The 19,602-nt window shown below is 48.9% G+C and overlaps 2 protein-coding genes across 9 annotated transcripts in view; one reads left to right on the forward strand and one right to left on the reverse strand.

The window, feature by feature from the left end:
* The first annotated feature begins 82 nt into the window (after positions 1-82).
* On the forward strand, positions 83-5,132 carry PCBD1 (pterin-4 alpha-carbinolamine dehydratase 1). Of its 2 annotated transcripts, none has more exons than XM_080597363.1 (4): positions 83-553; positions 3,343-3,480; positions 3,841-3,921; positions 4,434-5,132. In XM_080597363.1, the coding sequence occupies exons 1-4, from the start codon at positions 212-214 to the stop codon at positions 4,530-4,532; spliced, it is 660 nt and encodes a 219-aa protein (XP_080453489.1). In that variant the 5' UTR covers positions 83-211; the 3' UTR covers positions 4,533-5,132. The 2 variants fall into 2 exon arrangements, with proteins under 2 accessions (XP_080453489.1, XP_080453490.1); XM_080597364.1 differs by having other exon boundaries at positions 94-553; positions 3,343-3,474.
* A 797-nt stretch (positions 5,133-5,929) lies between these two features.
* SGPL1 (sphingosine-1-phosphate lyase 1) overlaps positions 5,930-19,602 on the reverse strand; it is a 55,157-nt gene continuing 41,484 nt past the window's right edge. For all 7 annotated transcript variants that reach the window (XM_080597356.1, XM_080597360.1, XM_080597361.1 and 4 more), the window contains exons 7-14: positions 13,933-14,021; positions 13,029-13,134; positions 12,479-12,577; positions 11,317-11,466; positions 10,865-11,103; positions 10,100-10,246; positions 9,040-9,160; positions 5,930-8,944 (exon numbers count right to left, since the gene is read on the reverse strand). In XM_080597356.1, the coding sequence (XP_080453482.1) occupies positions 8,804-8,944; positions 9,040-9,160; positions 10,100-10,246; positions 10,865-11,103; positions 11,317-11,466; positions 12,479-12,577; positions 13,029-13,134; positions 13,933-14,021 (1,092 nt within the window). In that variant the 3' untranslated portion in view covers positions 5,930-8,803. The remainder of the gene's footprint in view (positions 8,945-9,039; positions 9,161-10,099; positions 10,247-10,864; positions 11,104-11,316; positions 11,467-12,478; positions 12,578-13,028; positions 13,135-13,932; positions 14,022-19,602) is intronic.

The following is a 19,602-nucleotide window of genomic DNA, read 5'->3' on the forward strand; positions in this document are numbered from 1 at the left end:
TGGGAACACGGTTCCCTCAGCAACAGGAGGAAACGCCTTGAAAATGCACAGAGGCACTGTATCGCGCACAGTCCCTGCATTAACCTGGCTCATCACCATGCTGTGAAACGATCCAGGCTGTCCCCATACAACGCAGCCCTAAGCTCGTGATTGTCACTGCATGGAGCAACGAAGGGCCGGGAGGCACACGTGAGAGCATCAAATTCATCACATGTGCTGCCCGCAGCACCCAGGGGCTTGTAACTGCCCTTCTCCATCCTGCAACAGCTTAGGAAAACATCCCGATGGGAAAGGGATGGGTAGAGCAGGACGACCACCACTCCCCATGCGGGGATTGAAGGGGCCCGTGTTCCAGCATCCCCGAGCCCAGCGGGCGGGCGACCGCTGCCGGGCGGCGTTGGGAAACGCGTGGGGCACGGGCAGCGGTCTGCCGTGGGTGGACCCGACCCCTCGCCACGCCTCCCGTGGCCCCAACCCCACTGTCGGGCTCCGGTACGGCGCGCAACGCCCAGCCTGGACCGGGGACGGAGGCCGCGGACACCGGCAGGCGATGGTAAGCCTCCGGCGGGCAACGCGGCTGTTGCTTCGCTGGGGAAGGATGGGGAAGGAGGGTTTAAGGCGGCAGCTGCAGCCCTTAACAGGCAGGAGGAGAGGAAGGAAGGAGCAGAGCTCTGTGCTGTGGTTAATGAGTAACGCGGGCAGCTCTGAATTAGCAGAGCCACAGCTTGCTGGCTCCTCCGCAGGGGGAGGGAAAGGTTTGTCAGCACAGCGAGCGTGGCCCCTGCTCAAATCCTACCTTAGGAGTGAGCCCCACTCGTGCTCCACCTGCACGGCCCATGTGGGCTCTGAGCAGGTTTTTCACAGCAGAGGGGAGGCGAGCAAGAGGCAGTGGGGGCCTCGTGGCACAACCAACTCCAGCCCTGCCCTCAGTCCCACTCATGCCAGGCTGTCCCCTTCACCTTTTTTCCCCGTAGGTGAGGAGCCACGCTTCAAAGGGAAGCTGCTGATTTGGGCAGGGAGGGTTGTTTCATCTCCAGAAAACCCTTAGGGATGGGCTCTCAGTTTCCCATGCTGGTTCCTTTGCCTTGGTTGCACAATAGTGTCCTGCAGGCAAAAAAAAAATAAGAAAATCCAATGCCTTAGCATTGGAAAGCCAGCAAAAGAAAACAAAATAATTGCGTTTCCCTAATGAAAAGCGTGTGTGTTTAAAGAAATAAGTGCACATGAAAGCACGGACATGCTGTACCCACCAAAACAGCAGGCGGGCTGACGCTCTGGGGGGAGAAAGGGGGGCAAGCAGCAGGGAAGGATGGGGTGGAGGGCACAGAGGGTGCTGCAGGCAGGGGGACTGCCACAAGCTGGCTTTTGCCCCGTCTGCCAGCCAGAATCCAGCCAGGCCTGCAAGAAGCCCCAGGGATGGTTCCCCCCGTGCAGTCACGATGGGTTCAGAAAGCAAGGAAGCTGCGCGTCCCCCAGGCAGCCTCATTTCTTGCTCTGCCTGGGGATCAGCACTTGGACCCCGACATTCACACCCCTCTGCTCCAGGCAAGCACCACCTCGGCCTTTAGACCGCCTTCCCTCTCCCCACCACCGGTGTGTGAGCAGCTTCCAGCCCTCGGCCCCAAAACCTGGCGCTGCCGCCGGAGTCCCCCACCCGCGGCCCCGTGCGGAGGCAGCCTCCGTCTGTCCCCACGTTATCCAGTTGCTAAGCTACCCGCGCCCAGCTTATCGCGCCATCGGTACGGAAGGGCAACGGCTGAGGGTTTATTGCTCTGAGCCGTGTTTACTCACTACCTTTCCTTGAAACCTGGCGCTCGGGAGCAGCTGACATTAAGCAGGGCCAGCCAAAGCGCTGCACAAAGCAAAGGGTGGCACTGGGCATTGGACGCCGGCAGCGAGGCCAGATCCTGCATGGGTGAGGAAGGCTCTTCCCAAATGCACACAGCCACAGGGATCGGGTCCATCCCGTGCATGCGTCCAGCCCAGCCACCCCAGCAGGTGGGCACCCACACAGCCAGATGGCTTGGCAGCTCCAGTAACATTAGAACAGGGCGTAACTTTCCCAGTCTGCCTTAAAAAGCGCAAAAAACAAAGATAAGGCCACAAAAAACCTCAGCTCCTCAGCCATCCCTTTGTTTTTTTTACTGATGGTGAGTAGTTAAACTGGAGAAAAGGATGACTTGCCTTCTCTGGTCAGCAGTCCCTTTGCTTGGGCATGGATGCTCAGCAACAGCATCTTAAACAGCTGAGCAACACAAGGAAGAGTGGGCTGCATTTGTTGGGACTCACCCCTAACTCGCCATGCTTTGCCCTAAAGTGCAAAGGAAAGCAAATTGCAAAAAGATGTTGGTCTTTGCCAGTGTGAAACAACAATCCTCCCCAAGGTTAACGATCAGATCACCCTTAGGAAAGGATTTAATTGCCAGAACACCAGCTTCCATGAAAAGCAACACTTCTGCACACTCATCCCTGCCTTCCCACCGAGACAGGAGGTCACAGCAGCTCGGGCAGCCCCCATCCCTGCAAACTCCCAGCTTTAGTTTCATATTTGCCCATACTCACTTGCTAAAGCCATGAACTGCAGCTTTCCCCCTCTCACTCCCCTTTAAAAAGTAACAGCAGCTCTGCCCAAGAGCAGAAGACAATGCTAAATCACAGTCCCTCCCCTCTGGCCTTTGTTACTCGCAGACAAACAGCCTCTCAAAATCCATCCTAACGTAAGGGAGACTTAAGGAAAAGGAGCTGAACTCCAATTTACTGTGACTCATCTCTGTGATTCACACCGCTTCTTTTCTGCTCTAGAAGAGGTCTCTGGTACAGCTGCCCTACAATTAAAGTCCTCCTTCCAAGGGTACCTCACAAACCTCAAAAGCAAGTGGTTCTCAGTTCCAGAAGCGTTTACAGATATAGAATTTTTGAGGCGGGGGGCAATACGTGATGCATTTTGGAGCTTAACCACCCAGAGCCATCATTTCTTAGTACTTCGGGCTATAATGAACACGTACACGCAGCAGGAGTGTCCCAGGAGGCTGTGCTCGTTAGGCCCTGCAGGTCAGAAGGCAAAAGGGACAAGCTGGACTTCACCTGACCTAGCTAGATGTGATCTAGATCTATGTGCAGAAAGGTACCCAAGGTGGGGAGCAGAGGGCAGCACTGATATCCCCTGTGCTCAGCAGCCCCTAGTTCAGGTCTGCACACACACACATCCCTCCCATCCAGTTTGCTGCTGCTGCCTACACAGAGCTGCAACTCCACAACCCATGGGATGCCCATTTTTTTGTTTATCTGCTTCATCCTACCTCTGCCGTGCTGACCTGCTCCTCTTCCCTTCCCTGGTGCCAGGCAGGAAAAGCCCACAGGCTGAGTGCGGAGGAGAGGGAGCAGCTGCTGCCAAACCTGAGAGCCGTGGGGTGGAACGAGGTGGAAGGAAGAGATGCCATCTTCAAAGAGTTCCACTTCAAGGACTTCAACCGGGTACGAGTATCAGTGGAACCAAGTTTTTACAGTGCCGGAGACCTGGTTTGCAGAGCAGGGAGTCCTACCTGCAGGGCTCAGCCACAGTAACCCCTCCATTTTTCCCAAAACACAATGGCTGAGCAAGATAACCTACCCAAGACATCAAAGCCGTCAGCCAGGCACAATGCTTGTCTGGGAAAAGATCCCCAAAAAGAGGAAGACCCCAAAAAAAAAAAAACAACAAAGATATAGAACGTCCCAGGTCTTGTATTTGCCTGGATTCCTAGAAACATGGGGTATAAAATTAATAGCAATGGGGTGAACAACAACATATCACGAGGTAAGTGGTCCAGAGCTAACTTTTCTTCTTACTTCCCTGGGCAGGCCTTTGGCTTCATGACCAGAGTAGCTCTACAGGCAGAAAAATTGGATCACCACCCTGAATGGTTCAATGTGTACAATAAGGTAAGAGACAAGGATGACAGGGACAAAACAGAGCTCTTCAGGGAGCAGATCCCATTTGTGAGGCATAAAACAGCAGCAAGTCCGGGGCAGATGAGCAGGACCTCTTCCCTTAGCATATCACAGACAGCCTACAGCCATCACCTACAGCCCCTTTCCTCCCCTTTTGTTTCTGCCCAGCTGAGCAGTAGACACGTGTAAGCTGACACCAGAGTTGTTGACTTTTTTAGGTCAGTACCAAAAGCAGCAGACAAGGGGAAAAGCTTCTGGATAGTGAGTTGAAAGGCACAGCTGACTGCCAAGACCAGTGCATGGGTAGCAGTCACTGCTTGTAGCCGAGGAGAAAACCATGAAAAATGCCTTAACACCTTCCCAACCCCAGGAAATTTTACTAACGAGTGGAGAAAGTAACAGCACTACCTGCCTCATCAGATGCGAGCTGTCTGCAGCACTGGGGGAACCTGTTCCTGCTCTTTCTGCCAGCAGCACTCGATCGGTCTGTCTGTCTGCTTTAGGTTCACATCACCTTGAGCACCCACGAGTGCACGGGCTTATCCGAGAGAGACATCAACTTGGCCAGCTTCATCGAGCAGGTTGCAGCTTCCCTCTCCTGACTAGAGAGAGACACATGAAGCCAAATATCAGCTCTGCCGCAGCCACAACCCATGCCTCGCCTGGACGACTGCACCTCGAGCCTTCTCCCACTTACTTCCAAGCTAGTGCCTAGACCCAGACTGCCTAAGGCCACACCAAGCTCCCCGCCACACACAGCTTGGCATTTCGGATGGATGGAGGCATCCAGGAAGCCTTTCCTCCTGTGCTTACATCCATCTCTGACCTTGCCACTTCCGTGCTTAAGCCCTTTACCTGTGCGCTACCCGCCCGCAGACTGCTGAGCCTCGGGGGCTTTCAGGACATACCCTTTAACCAGGAGTAAGGTTACACTATTGCAGTAAATCTTTCCAGAGCTTGACCCCATCTGCTCACTGTTATTGCTTCTTGTGTACCAAAATATGCTTTACTATTCATTAGGTGGTATGTGAACCCTTTGGTTTCTTTATCACACACCAACAACTGTGATGTGCAACGTGGTTATTAATTTAACCTCTCTCTGGCAGTATTATAAGCAGGCTTGTGATCTCACCCCTATTGTAACCGGCTTTTAGTAGAAAACCAACTGAAATTGTTTACAATAAAGCTCTTGGTTAACCTGATATGAGTTCAGAAGGTGTCAGAATTACGCCAACAGGTTTTCCCAAGCCAGGTACTGCCCTGACTGCTCTGTCTCAGGAAGGTGCTCCTGCCATGGAAAAGCTTCTCAAAGCAGCATGGAGAAGAGGCACGTGCCTTCACAGGCCTGTACCTCAAAGTAAACACGGTCTGAAAGAGAATGAGATTATCAGAGCACTGTTTAAAAGCCGGAGCAGATCAGATAAAAACTGCTTGTGCTAAAATCCAAAGTGCAACTATCAGACCCGAGGCACAACCATGGGGAAAACACAACCAAAGGGCACAAACACAGCAGGGGCTGTGGCGTACCTCTCAAGAGGGGTTTTAGGTGGACTTTGGTGGATCCTCACTCCAGTAACAGTGTCTTGGCATTCAGGCAGTGCCTGAATTTCTGTGTTGGTTTTTTTTTTGGTAACAAGAAGGATTTGCTGTGAAACCAACAGTAGCTGTTCTCAGCAGAACAGCCTGGGAGAAATACTAGAACACCGAACTCCATTCTTTTTTTCAACCCTCCAAGTTCCATAAAGCATTAAGAGAAAACCCACAGCTCTTACACATATACAATTTTTGGCACCCTTGAACATCGCAAGAGGAAGTCACAGACACCACTTTCATCTTGGCAGAATAAAAGAGCAGCTCTCGGGCAGAATTAATACAATTCATAAACCATTCTCCCTGCCACAGACTAGGCTGCACACAAGAGCAAAGATCAAAAGCAACAGGTCCCCAACCATTCAAATGAGCACTGAAACATAAAAATAAAGAGTTCAATGAGCCTAGGTAGCTCAGTGCATCATTTTAATGCAAACCAGGCCCATTTTCACCATCTCCTCAGCTATTTCAGCTTACAGTTTTACAGTGGCAAACCAGAGCAATATCAAATACTGCCATCAGAGGAAACTCATCCAATCTGTTCATTAAAAAAAAATCAATGAATTTATTGGTCAAGATATTATTGTGGTGTATGCAACCCTTCCATTCCCCCAAGTCACCAGAAAAGTGCAGATGAAATCCGTGGCATGACGACAGACATCTCTTCTTGGCCCATCCAACTGGATATTCTTCAGTCTAGTACCTAGGAGCACCCGACTCCCTTGGGAGTGCTTTGTACAAGTAACATATTTAGTGTCTCACTTGGAAAAACTGACCAGTCCGAAATCTCGCAGGAATTAACAGTTGGGAAAATCCCTCCAGATCATAATCCAGTCCTTTTTTTCTTTTTGGGAGAGAGACAATTATATAGCCTGTTAATCTCATTTTTCTCTAAAAGCACTTGGCATGATAAAGGAGAAGCAGATTACATGTTAGGTGACCAGGATGAATAAAGACTACACAACAGTAAATTACAGTGGCCTGTTCCTGACCACAGGATTACATTTACAGTACAGAACATATACACATCGAACAATTAAACCCACAAATTACTAGTAGGTGAAGTCCAGAATGGAGTACATTGAGTTACAAATAACATCTTCAAATACACCCAAAAATGTGAAATGGAGCACTGATCCACCCACTTCCTCAGGGGAGATGGCACCAGGGCAGAGGAGGGAGTTTTTCCTCTCCTTTACCCCACCCTAATCCATCCCCCCTTTCTTTTAAAGCAGAAACAAAACGAGTAGCCTCCTTTTTTGTTTTCCAAACCTTGGTTCAAAGAGAACCGTCACAGTAGACAGACACTTCAGACTCTCCCCACAGTACAGCAAACTGAGAGATGCAGCAATGGTCACGTTAGCAAGGCGTTAACAGAATAAACAGGTCCAACACAAATGCTGACTGCCAGGGCTGGTAACACACCGAGAGACTATCAGGCAATTCAAACGCGATGTTTTCAAAAGGGCTCAGAGACATGCATTGCAGCCATCAGTTCAACGTGACAGGAGATGGCCAAAATGCTTTGTCTCCTAGCACTGAGAATAATAAAACTGTTAAAAAGCAAAGCGTTCTTCCCAGCACTCTCCAGGCCCAAGGTTTGGGTGTGCAGCGGCTGGTCAGTAGCCTTCTCAGCCTGTGTAGTTACTGAGCAAGCGTGTGCTTCAGCTGCGTTAAGCCAGTGGGGGTCAGGTTGGGGCTAACAAGCCCATTTCGGCAGAGATGCTGCAGTCATGGCACAAAGTCTTCTTCCAGGTGCTGAACTCTGCCTGGGAAACTTTCAGTAGCATGCCAAAAGCCGAGAGGAAACACACAGGAAAGCCCTGCAGGAGCAACTCCACCACTGTTTAACAACTCAAGAGGTTCTAGCTCATCCTGAAGGCAACAACTGCCTCCCAAGCCGCAGTGGTAAAACTCTCACAGCAAAAACAGCAGAGAAAAACAGCCTGTATGCCCAAGGCTCGACTACCTCCAGCTTACTGCATCCCATCTCCTTCCTTTCAGAGCTCTGCCAGCATCTTTGTAATACTGTGAGGGAACTTGGCTCAATAGCGTGACTACTCTGCCTGATGGGCAAGCACAGTTTACCTGAGGCCAGTCTGCCTTTGAGGTTTTGTTTTCAGTATAGTACCATAAGGAAACTGCAGCAAATGTTGCAGTCAGTCAACAGCTGACCCCTCAAATCCTTCCTGGCATCCCCCAAAAAGCCAGAGAAGCATCAAGGCACAATGGTGAATGCCCTTTTGAGGATGTGCCTTAAAAGAATCAGTGCAAAGAGCAGACAGATTACTACTTTCTATTACAAAAGTCACCATGTTATACTAAAGGATTATGTTTTTTTTAAAAAAAAAGTCAGCTTTGGTGCCATATGTCTGCACATTAAGTCCCTAGCCATGATACACGCTAGGGCTTCACTGACTTGACTACAGCATTGTGAGATAGTGCAAAACCTTCAAGTTATGAACAGTGAAATCCCTGTTTTGCACGTCCCTCCAGAACTGTGCAAGGTGCGACAGCACTCTAGGTGGTCAATGCATGTCTTCTAGAAGAGGCAGGGAAGCAAAACAGATACTAAGTACCTAGGATTTTCAGTACCATCCAGTTCCTCTCCGTACACCACCCACTTGCTTTCTATTTCTGCTGTTATTCAAACAGAGAGGTTCCAGAAAAGGATTGTGTGCTGTTTCCCCCCCACACCCTCAATAAATATTGATTGCAGTCTGAGATCTCCAGAGGGGGGTTTAAAAAGTTACATGATCATCTTTCCTTTGCCAATCTATCAACTCTGCGTTACGTAAATATAAGGCTCCCAGCATGGTTTGTTAAATGCAGTAGCTTGGAGGAATACTCAAAAGAAAAAAAAAATTCAATTTATTTTCTACCTTCAACTTCTGGGAAGATTGAAGCCTTGGAACACAACATGGAAACTTAAATCTAATGCTTGGCTGGACACCGGCTGAATGCACCGTCTGAGGAGAAGAAACAGCAAGGAATGAAGTGATATACAGAATACCTGAGGAGTCTGGAGTTATGGAATGGACGCTCAATTCATGATGAAAGTAGGCAGGGAGAAGGGAAGGAAAGCCCTAAAACCAAAGTTGAGTGTGAAAATAATGCAGATTTCAGAGCAGACAGTGATGGGGAATAAAGTTTTTGAGATCAAGCTGCCATCAGACCTGTACTTGTAGGAACAAAGGCTTATACTGCAATCTCTTTCCCTAGGAAACCTTTCATTAAAACCACCCCAGTGCTAGCTGGCAAGGCACCGATAGTTTCGCTACAGTCAGTGGTGGCCAGGAGAGCCATTCATGTGCTTTTCACCGCCAGGAACTTCGGTGCTGTACAGGCCATCCAGGTAGGCCAGAGAAATCTCCGCTACCAGGCTCCTGTCGGGGATGGACTGGGCCATTCCGTAGATGGCTCCCTAAGCGGAGAAGAAGAGGTCGTTACGTGGGATCATTAATGCCACCCAGGAAACACGCTCACGCAACACACCCTTGCTATATCCTGGCTCCTTACCATGCCTGTGGTCTTGGCGTTGAGGTCTTTCATGATGTCCTCAATGCTGTCTTTGACATCTTTCAGGAACTGCTCAGCCACGCCTGATTTCGTGTGCAACTGCGTAATGCAGAGATGAATGCTGGCAGGCAGAGGAGAGGGGAGAAGGGAGATATTAGCCACCTCGTGTACATACAGCAATTTAGTTCTTCCCTGGCCAGTGCCTATCTCTTTAAAATAAGGTGCTAGTGGGATTAAGGGAGAAGATTATCTGCTCCCTTCCAGTTAAAGGTAATCCCTGAAAAATACTTGCTGGAACCAAGCTGCGGGAAGTTGAGCTCTTCTGTTGCAAAATGCCAACTCCCCCTTCCCTCCCTGACATCAGCATATGTTGTTAAAGGTCTAGGTAACCTGTCAGCCACTCCCAGCGTGGAAGTTGGCACTCACCAGAAGTAACAGGGCTGCTCACACCTCTGAGCTATTACTTCAGGCTCTCTAGACTCCTCTTCAAGCTAGCTGCAATTTTAAAACTTTTTCAGTGCAGCTCTATCCTAGAACATTTCTATCTTAGAACATTTGCCCCTTTCACCCACAGAAAGGCAACTTCTACCCACTCAAGAGAAGTTTTTGACAAGCATTCCTTTTACATCAGGGTGGAAAGATCACTGAAAATGATCAGCCTGTCGCTGTTCTCTCAATTACCTTCATCTTCAGTGGGCAGGAAGAAGATATTTAAACAAAAAATAAACACCTACAAACCCTCACTTGCTGACATGAGACAAAATCCTAGCTATTTATATATTTCTGCTTGTATTAAACAGAGCTAAACAGAAAGAGAGCCTTAGATATGCCCTCTGCCAGGCTCATTAAAATAACTACTGCTGCTGTATATCAGCAATCACAAACCTAATTGCCTCTCCACAGAGGAAAAGTCTACATACGATTTATTAGATAACGGGCAACGCTCAGCAAATTAAGAGAGCTAGGTGGCCTAAGAACAGCTATCTTGCAAGCCCTGGCTATGCACATTGCTCCTCTGCTCCACAATGAATGATGGCTCCCACTGGGACCACAAACTCACCTTGGTGGAAACTGTAGGACGTTTAAGTTCCATCCTTTTGCAGCTAACAGATTAGATAATCGATAAATGTCGAAAGTGTCTGAACCGATGGAGAGGACTGACACCTCAGGTTTCCCAAAAATGAAGATGCTGTCAATTTTTCTCAACCTTGAAGGAACATTAAAAAGAAAAGGTGACTGAGGATGGTTACAATGAAAAGGCAAAAAGGGGTCAGACATTCTGTCCATCTCTCTGGGGCCTCAAAGGAAGAGAGGGGAACAGATTAGAGCACATTCCCACCGAAAATCATGCAACCAGCACAGGCCACTGGGACTTAGCAGAGGACTTGGGTGATTTAAGCCCTAAAGGATGCTTAGGGATGGAGAAGGAGTGAGGACAGAGGCAAGGGAGGACAGCACAGCAGAGACCATCAGCTCACACAGCAATGCAGGTACCCCAACAAGAGAAATTATAACCCCCCTTTCATCATCGAGTAACTTCCCCTCAGCCATGACTGCTTCAAGAGTTTCTTCTGCCTTGAAGGCAGCTACATAGAGATGCCAGCACCCCTCCTCTCTGGGCCCCTCAACAACCTGGCACAGGGCAAAGAACCCAGATATAAGCAAAGCATCTTCTCCTCTAAATGCCCAATGGATCCCCATCTAGCAGGTAACATGCAATAGCTTCTCTAGGGAAAAAAAAAAGTTGCAAGAGAAAAACAGTTTGGGAGAGGGAGTCCAGAACAGGTTTAAAGAGTACAACCAAGAAGCTAAGGCACGCACGTACTCTGATTCAAGGAACCGAGCTGTTTTAATGATCCTCTTCGTGGCCTCAACGTAGCCCAGCTCCCCCACGTGCATCAGGGTTGCCCAGCAGGCGGCTATGATCCCACCGGGCCTGGAGCCTGCCACGGAGGGGGAGGCGTAGATGCCCCCCTGCCAGTCGGGTGCCACAAAGAACTGGTAGCTCCTGTACTTCTTGTCACTGTACAGCACCACGGAGGAACCCTTGGGAGCGTAGCCATACTGCAAGGGGTAACAAAGCATTAAAAAGAGGCAGGAGGGCTCAGCAGCACCTCTTGTATATGACCACCAAGATCCCACTTGCCCACACTTTGGTGCGCTGCACAAAGCATCTCAACAGGGCAACCTTTACCCCTGCCCTTTGGCACCAGGGATGGCATCAGGAGTTGTTCCCCCCAAATAAAAGCGTGGAAGACCCCTCTGCCCCCCTCTTACCTTGTGGGTATCAGCAGAAATGCTGGTCACGCCTTTTACACGGAAGTCAAACAGACGCTTTAGAGGGAAGCCGGCCTTCTCCATGAAAACAATGAGAAAACCACCCAGGCAGGCATCAACGTGGAAGGGGATTTTGTATTTCACTGCAAGCTATGAGCAAACAAGAGGCTCTGGTGAGTAACACGCAACCAGGGACAAAAATGAGGTAGGTGGGGTACCCAAACTCCAGCCACTGAATATACTCCACGTTTCACATTTGAACATTTTCTGGACCCTTTTGGAAGGGCTGGCTACTTGTAAGATGCCTTCTCACACTTTGCACATACATACAGATGGCCAGCAAGAGAAAAAACATCATATTTTGGTCATTCGCTCTATTTGACAGAGAGATGTGACAACTTGGTCCAAAAGCAGTAACCACAAAAAAGCGTAATGATGTGATCCAAATGAAAAGGGTCAGAGCCCCTTGCTGGTCACATACAAAATAAATAACTGGAGCATGGGAAGAAAAACAAAAGGCGTGTTTGAAAACTGAGATCCCAGCCCTTTGATTCCTCCTCCCCCCGCCACACTGCATTCCTCCGGCTTCTGCACCGAGCTTGCTACAACCAGTAGGCCCTAAATCAAAGCGTTTTTACAAGGTGGCCTACTTTGCTGTTATTTCCTCTCAGATATCAAAGGACAAGCCCCTTTGGCTTGTCTCGCAGAGGGCGCAGCAGAGGTCTAAGTCGCATACGCAGTACATTCCTTCAGTTACAGCAGAAGTTTATGGCACAGATTCGGGAGATCAGAGACAAAGCAGGACCTAAAGGCCTGTCGCTTTGCCTTGCTATGACACACTGCATGCAGCAGCTCAAGTCTGCAATCCAGCCCCACGCAAACAGCTTTATGACAATGCCCAGGGGTAATATCTGGTATTTAAAGCCCATCCTCCCACAGCAGTTTCTGAGTAAGTGCAAAATGAGATGGTCTTACATTTCTCCTCAAATTGTGTCCTGCATGCCCTGCTGCTGACTAACAACCGATTTAATGGCAGTAGTACCTTCCCAACCAGTCTGCTGCTCCCACCAGATTCACAGGTTGAGATCCTGGACCCCCCTGCTCACTTCTTGTGCAGAAGGATGCACCAGTTTTACTGCCGCAGCACCCAGGGACATCCTACCTCTGCCACCTCCTCAATCGGGTCCATAATCCCATGCGGGAACTGGGGAGCAGAGCAGACCAGCATGGCTGTGTTCTTCGAAATAGCTCTCCTCATTGCCTGAAGATTTAAAGAGAGAAGATGCTCACATGCCATTTACCAAGTGTCACCCTGCCAAAAAAAGAAAAATAAAACATGCAGCATCTGGTCTTAAAAGCTAACACACAAAAGCGTACAGAAAGCAAAGCACTGAGCTACAAAGCATGAGCAGACATCAGCTGAATCACTTAACTCATCCACTTGGAAATACTACAACATTTGTTTGTTTATCCTCATCTGAAACCTGTGGCTATTTCGGATACACATAATTGATTCTAAATTAATGACATAGGACAAAGGGATGGGTTACATCCCATCCATTTATTTCAAACAAAATTTTGTATGCAATGACATGCATTTAATCCCACTGTTCTTCCCTTATGGTTCATCCCTCTGGGTAGGTAGATTCCTCGGGATTTCCTAACAACGCTCATTTCCCACAGAAAGAGTGCCATGCTGCCTACAGTGGTACCTGAACATCCACTTCCATAGCCTTGGTCAAGGGGATGTGAATCATCTTCAGTCCAAAGTAGTGGGCTGCCTTGTCAAATGCTGCGTGAGCACTCACTGGGACCAACCTAGAAAAGTAACAGATTGCAGACTTCAGCCCAGGCAGCATCTAAGCCTTAACCAAATGAACATAACATCTGATGACTCCCGTCTCCAATAGCAGTGACCAAACTGCCTCAGTTAACCTTGTTTTCTGAGGCATCATATCTTCACTGAGGCCTTTAATACCACGCAAAAATGTTAGAAAGGGAAGAAAAGAGCCACAGGAATTCAGCAGAAGATGAACACCAGTGTTTCATCTCTCTTTGTGTCTTCCTCTCTTACGCAATTAACCAGAGAAACATTTTTGACGCACTGTCTAGAAAAAAGCAGCACATTAGAGAGAGCAAATCCTCTATTAGCAGCATAATGATTAGCACAGTTTCTCATTTCAGCTCCAATCAGCCCCGACTTCAGTCCCAGGATTTTCAGGCTAAACCCTCTTTGATCCAAATAAAATCAAAACCCTTAAATACATCAAAGTGCCTTGCAATCTTTGCACAAGAGGCGCCCAAAGCAGAGATGAGCAGGCTCTGTCCGGAGCTGCATGCAGATATTGCAGAAATACCCGTGCATGGCACAGCTACACCAGCTCCAGAGCCCACATCCACGCCTGGGATCCTAGGCTGCTTAACAGTTCCTGTGCTTCTGCACCATTTCATTCACCTGGGTTTTTCTACTGCATTCAAGGCCTCCAGACAAAGATGGACAAGGAGGTGGTGGTAACAGGCTATGAAATGAAGGATTACGGGGGCCTAGCAGCCACCTCAGCGCAGAGGAACAGCCAGTCACACAAGCAAAAACCGAGCCACAAAGGTGTTGCTTACATTTCTGGATGTTTGATGCCTCTCTCGTAAGCCAGGTCCCGGTATGCCTTGCAAGCCATCAGAATGCTCTCAGTCCCCCCAGACGTCATCTGTCACGAAAGGAAACAGAGAAAAACAGCCACTGACATGGATGTTGCAGGAGAGGAAAACAGCAAAAGGGATGCAGCCATAGCATCTCTGTACAGAAATGCTGCAGAGGACAATTCAGGTTTTCAAGGGCAGCAGAAGCCACTGAACAGCTGAAGGCAGCTTTCTGACATTCAGGTGGAAAGCACAGATTTAAGTGTTGACTCTGCTTTTTAAAGGAGGGAAAACATGGGAAAAAATACACACAGATGCCTGACAAGAGGGGACAATACTGCACCGTCGCCAGCTGGTGGAGGTGACCACACCTCACAAAACTCCAGCTGCCTGCTTAGCCCCCGATTACCCGGGGACTGTTTATCTGGATTACAGATTAATGATGCCACGTATCGAGAAACAACAACGTTGATTCTGTCTTAAGCTAACTGAAGTGCAGCAGGGTTTATTAGGTCTGGAGCAGTGCCACGCTGAGGCACGGAGCCAGCGCAGGCTTGGCACGGCTCCTGGGCTAAGAAACCTTCCCAGAACCTGGGGCACAGCAGAGCACACAGCCCTCAATGCCCCTTCTCTGCAGAAGCTAGGCAAGGTCTGGTCAGTACCAGGCTGGAGCCCTTAAGCCCTCCAGGCCCCAAGAAGCAATTTCTGCATTACACCCCCCAGCTCGTTCCTTGGTATCTGTGCTGTCCCAGCCCCCTTCCCCCGACCAAAGGTGAGCAAGGGGTTTTTGCATCGTGGGGCTGGAAAGAGGAAGGTACGCACACCAGCCCTTTGATCAGGTTCACTACTGCACATTCAAGAGCTTTTGGCAAATAAATGAAACACTTTATTATAAGAAATTCCTCAAATTGGAGGACTATCTTCAGCAAGCCTTTATGAGTCCTGGTGTGCAAGGGGCAGAAAAGTGTGGGCACAAGCCAAGGTAAAATTTTAACCTCGTAAAATACGAGGTTGGCTTTTCAAGCAGCCTGCAGGCATTCATGCTTCCATCTGTTACTGCTGCACGGGGTGAGCCGTAACATGGGCACAGCCAGCACCTACAACAGGTGCTCATGGTTCAGGTGAAAGAAAGGAATCAGGAGCTACATACAATGCTTACAGAGGACTGATTTTCGATCCCCATGAACAAACTGCCACTTGCTTTTAATACGCCACCCCAAGTGACCATAAAAAGGATGCAGCCACATTAGTATGCCTTATGCCATCTGCTAGTCTGCATTTTCTTCTGGTTTTTCCCCGCTGACATTGCCGCAAAACCCCAAAACACAAGGAAGACGCATGACAGCGTGACAGTGACTAAACATTAAGCACAGTGATAAGGAACAAAGTTCACAGGCACAAAAAGCAGCCTGCCACATCTCTTCCCAACGTGATCCAAGCTAGCAACAGCTGCCACCGCAGGCAGCGTGGAAGTGACTGTCACACCACAGGCAGTTTCTGCTTTTTTATTTTCCTCTCCACTTTGTAAAGCAGCAGCTGCTGCAGAAAAGCCCTATGAGAGCCTCACGCTGGATAAAGAAATCATTGCATTAATTGTGAAGTAAATAGATGGCAGCGCAACGTCTTCAGCGGTTCACAGGCTGTGTCATTCACTTCTCAACCCTTCTTATAAAGAGATCTGTAGAGCTGTCAGCTATCTTTGGAAAATCACAGCCGGCATAACGCGGATTCCCTTGCTGCTGCGGGGTGGGAGAAGAGGAGCAGAATCACTGCGTGCTTGTAATGTTGCTTGCAACATCGCTTACAATATTGCAGCGATTGTGAAAACATTGCTGGGCACAATCTGGGGATCTCAGGGCTGGCGTTACTGAGCACCAGACACTTCATGGGACCAGGCCTGCTCCTTGTTGAGCAAGCAGCTCCTACCTGTACCCTATCCTAATCCGCTCTTCAGAAAGCAGCCTCTGTAACAGCCTTATTTGTGTGCTTCAGTCTCTCCACCAAAGCACCACTGCCTCACCCTTATACAGCCTGCACCTGCCTCCAATACCTGGCTTATCACCTGCACGCAAACATTGAGCCATGCAGGTTTGGGGAAGTCGAAATCACTTTTCAGCAGCTGATCAGCTCCAGGACGGACCCTCCTCCCAGGCACGTACATGACCACGCAGAAAGCTCGCTCAGCCAGCAGCTCCAGCTGAAAATCCACTCAAAGAGCAGACTTTCAGCCAGGCAAGCCTCCTAAATCATCCCGAGATGAGTCCGCACCATGGAGATGCGACACAGCAGCGGGATGCAGCTTGGTCCAGGAGGCTTACACCTACAGAGGGAGTCTGCTCCTTGCCCAGAGGCTCCATCAGCTTCGCTGTGAACTTGTCCTGCCCCAGCCAGAGCCTGAATCACGGTCACAGGACAACTTCCCACCGCCCGCGGCACGCCGGCAGCTGGCCAGCACGCAGTGATTCAGCTCCGGCCAATGGCACTCACATCATCTCCTCCCTCCCCTAAATGAAAGTGCACAGGCACGAGCGATGCCATGGGGAAAAGGGCTGGAAACAGGCATTGTTTTAAGCAGCTTTCCAGCCCTGCGCTATCTTCTAAAGCCAGGCGAAGCGTGGGGAAAAAGGCAAATAAACACACTTTTGTTCTTGATTTATTTATTATTTTCCAAACGGGAAGGAAAAGGAGAGAGCACATAACCCTCCTGCTCTCTCAACTTGGTATATCCCTCCTATTACTCACTCCCTCCAAATCCCAGTGCTCTGGAGCCTCAGCACTGAAACAGCAATAAGAGGCACAGTTCTTGCTGTGGGATTTCTTCTGCCATGCCACCTGCAGTCTCTGTCAAGCTGTCAGACACACAACAGCCACCTTGCTCAGCTTGGGGTCTCTCCATTTTGCTGGAATTTCACATTAGCAAACACATCCATCCAGACCCTGGAGAAAAAGCTGACCAAGTTTCCCTGAGCTGAACTATGCTATGAATAAAAGTCAGCTACAATTTATTTCTAAGGCAGCATTAGGGCAAGAATACACCACAACCTTCTGTATGTCCATAATGTAGTGGCAGACTTGCATAAAACCCCTGTAAACATGCTGGTTGTAGAAGCCCCCAGTTATCTCTCAAGGTGACCTGCTTATGAAAGATAAAGACTGATAGATCTGCAGAAGGACAAGCCAGAGTTTAAGCCCCCCACAAGATGCAGTGCTCACATTTCACTGTTAAACTCCTACACCAAAGGAGCAGGCAGCTCTATGACAAAGTCTGAAAGAACCCAGAGAGTCCCCCAGAACTGGGGAGGAAGAGACAAGCAGGCTTCTACAGGAGGCTTAGGCTTACATCTTCTGATTTTGGCTGCTCCCTCCTGTGCTCAGCTGCAAAGCAGGGAGGTCAACATGAAACACATACACCCCACATTCAGTTTTCCTCTGCACTTCACTCAAAGCTGCCCCTTCAAGTTCAAAAAAATACTAAAAAATAAAACTATGCAGGCTTGCATAAAAACCTTAAATTTCCCCCTCAAATTAGAGGGGAAATCCTCAGAGCCAGCACTGCAAAGCAGGGCACCTTGTGACCAGGAACACTTGCCTACATCAGACAATGAACCCCCCCCCCATTCCTCCTCTACGTACTGAGCTTAATTAGTCCTTCCAAATCATTGCAGGAATGTGATTAGAATCTCCTGGGAGCCAAAAAAAGTCACCAAATCCTGTCTCTGCTCTTCCGTAACGTGATTAGAAGAAAGGACAGAAGTAGTAATTAGTGAGAAATAAGAAGCACCCATACACTGCTGAAAATGATTACTTTTTAAACACTGTTTAAAAGCCTGGGACACCTCTTGGTGAAACTTAAGGCAAAATGTATGCCTGAGCAGCCCCACCACGAGGGAATTGTTAGCGTTTTTATGTCCATGTTTGAACCACGGAGACTTACAGCCCTCACATCTCGCATAAAGGCACCTCCTGTAAATAATGCAAGCTACTTGCCTAATTTAGCATTCAGAAATCTGAAATGACACCCTGTATTTTAACCTTCACAAAACACACCGAAAACCTTCAAAGAAGAAGCAGCAGACTGCTCTCCAGAGACGCTGCTTGGGAAGATGTCCACACGACTGTGCAGAGATGCCCAGGCTGCTGAAAGCCCTGGAAATAGGGCAAAAGTGTCGCTTTGAGCAGCTTTTCCCAGACTGAGCACCTGAGTATCAGCCCCAAAAAGCACTGATTTGCTCCTTATCATGGAAATCAGAGCACTAAGGAAGTGAATTCACCCGAGAAGCACAACCTTTTCCTTCTCCCAACCCACAAAGCGAGCTCTTCAGACACACCACCAAGCTCCATCTACCTTCAGGAGGCAGGCACCAACAAAATTGGGCTGGCGGCCCCCGCTGCTTCCACCAGGCTAGTAAATCCAGCGGACAGGGACCTGGCAATAGACACACATCCATTGGTTCTCACACAGAGCGGCGGTGGAATTCAGGAAAAAAAGCATTTGTTTTAGTTTACAGCACTGCAAAAGTTGAATTAAGTGAAGCAGGAGCCTTCTCACTAGAAAAAGCCAGCAGCACCTGCTGAACAGATCAATTTGGAGATAAAAGTAACTCGCAGCACTACACCCGCCCTGGTTTGGCCATCTGTATTTCACAGCCTCGCTGGGTACCGAAGCATAACTGTGGCAGTCTGAGTTACCAATTACAGCAAGGCCTTTCAGAGCCAAAGAATAGCTGCAGTTTGGAGAAAACACTCTTTTTAAATGGCTTTGTTACCGTGCAAACCTCCAGAAATCATTCTGAAATGCTAACTCTGTTCCGGGGAGAAGAAAATAAAAGAAGTCTTTGAGCCCAAGTGCTTAAAGAGCACATGAGCTGTTATCTCCTCCCACATCTCTCCAACAACTGCCAGCTCCTCTGGACACTCAGACAGGAAGGGCAACGCAGGAGGAAGGCAAAAAGTCCACTGGAGAGACTCGTTTGGACAAGATAATTACAGGGGTGCAATTAATCCTGTTTCCACCCAATCACCTTTTCAGCCCTCCCTCTGACCCTGCAAATTTGCCTGCTCAACCAGCTAGAGGCTAACTTCATGGCGGGTTGCACGCTTCCCCATTCACTGCTTCTGCTCGACTCAGCTGCGGCTTTGCAGCATGATCCTCTGAAGGCAGGGGAAGAGGAAGCAGCAGAGGGAAAAGTGGGATTCCCCAGAGAGTCTGCAGGTCTCACATTGCCTGTGATCACTGTCTGATTGATTCGGGGCTTTATTTTTTTCTTTTTACTGTTCTGAATTTCTCCTCCCACACAATTTTACTTCCAGGCTTCAGTGGAAGCACCCAGGGGGCCAAGGTTGACACTTTTACAACATGCACCCTACATAACGAAAGCTGAACTCGCGCTGCCGACTTCCGCAAGCAAAGTTCTCCAGCCACATGATAAGTGTCACAGAGCTATCTATTTGACTTGCATCAGTCAGCTTCTCATATTGATAAATATTGATAAAGACAAGTTTTAACAGCCTCCTGCCCCCTCCACAGACAGTCTCAGCACAGCAAGTCAGCAAGGAGAAGAGGTCAGATTATTTTTAGATGCCAGGAGGCACGCTGCTTCTCCAGGCTCAAGGGTGGCACCAGGAATACAGTCCCTCCCAGCACAGAGG

This window comes from Anser brachyrhynchus (assembly GCF_964034855.1).
Source record: "Anser brachyrhynchus genome assembly, chromosome: 6".
Taxonomy (NCBI): domain Eukaryota; kingdom Metazoa; phylum Chordata; class Aves; order Anseriformes; family Anatidae; genus Anser; species Anser brachyrhynchus.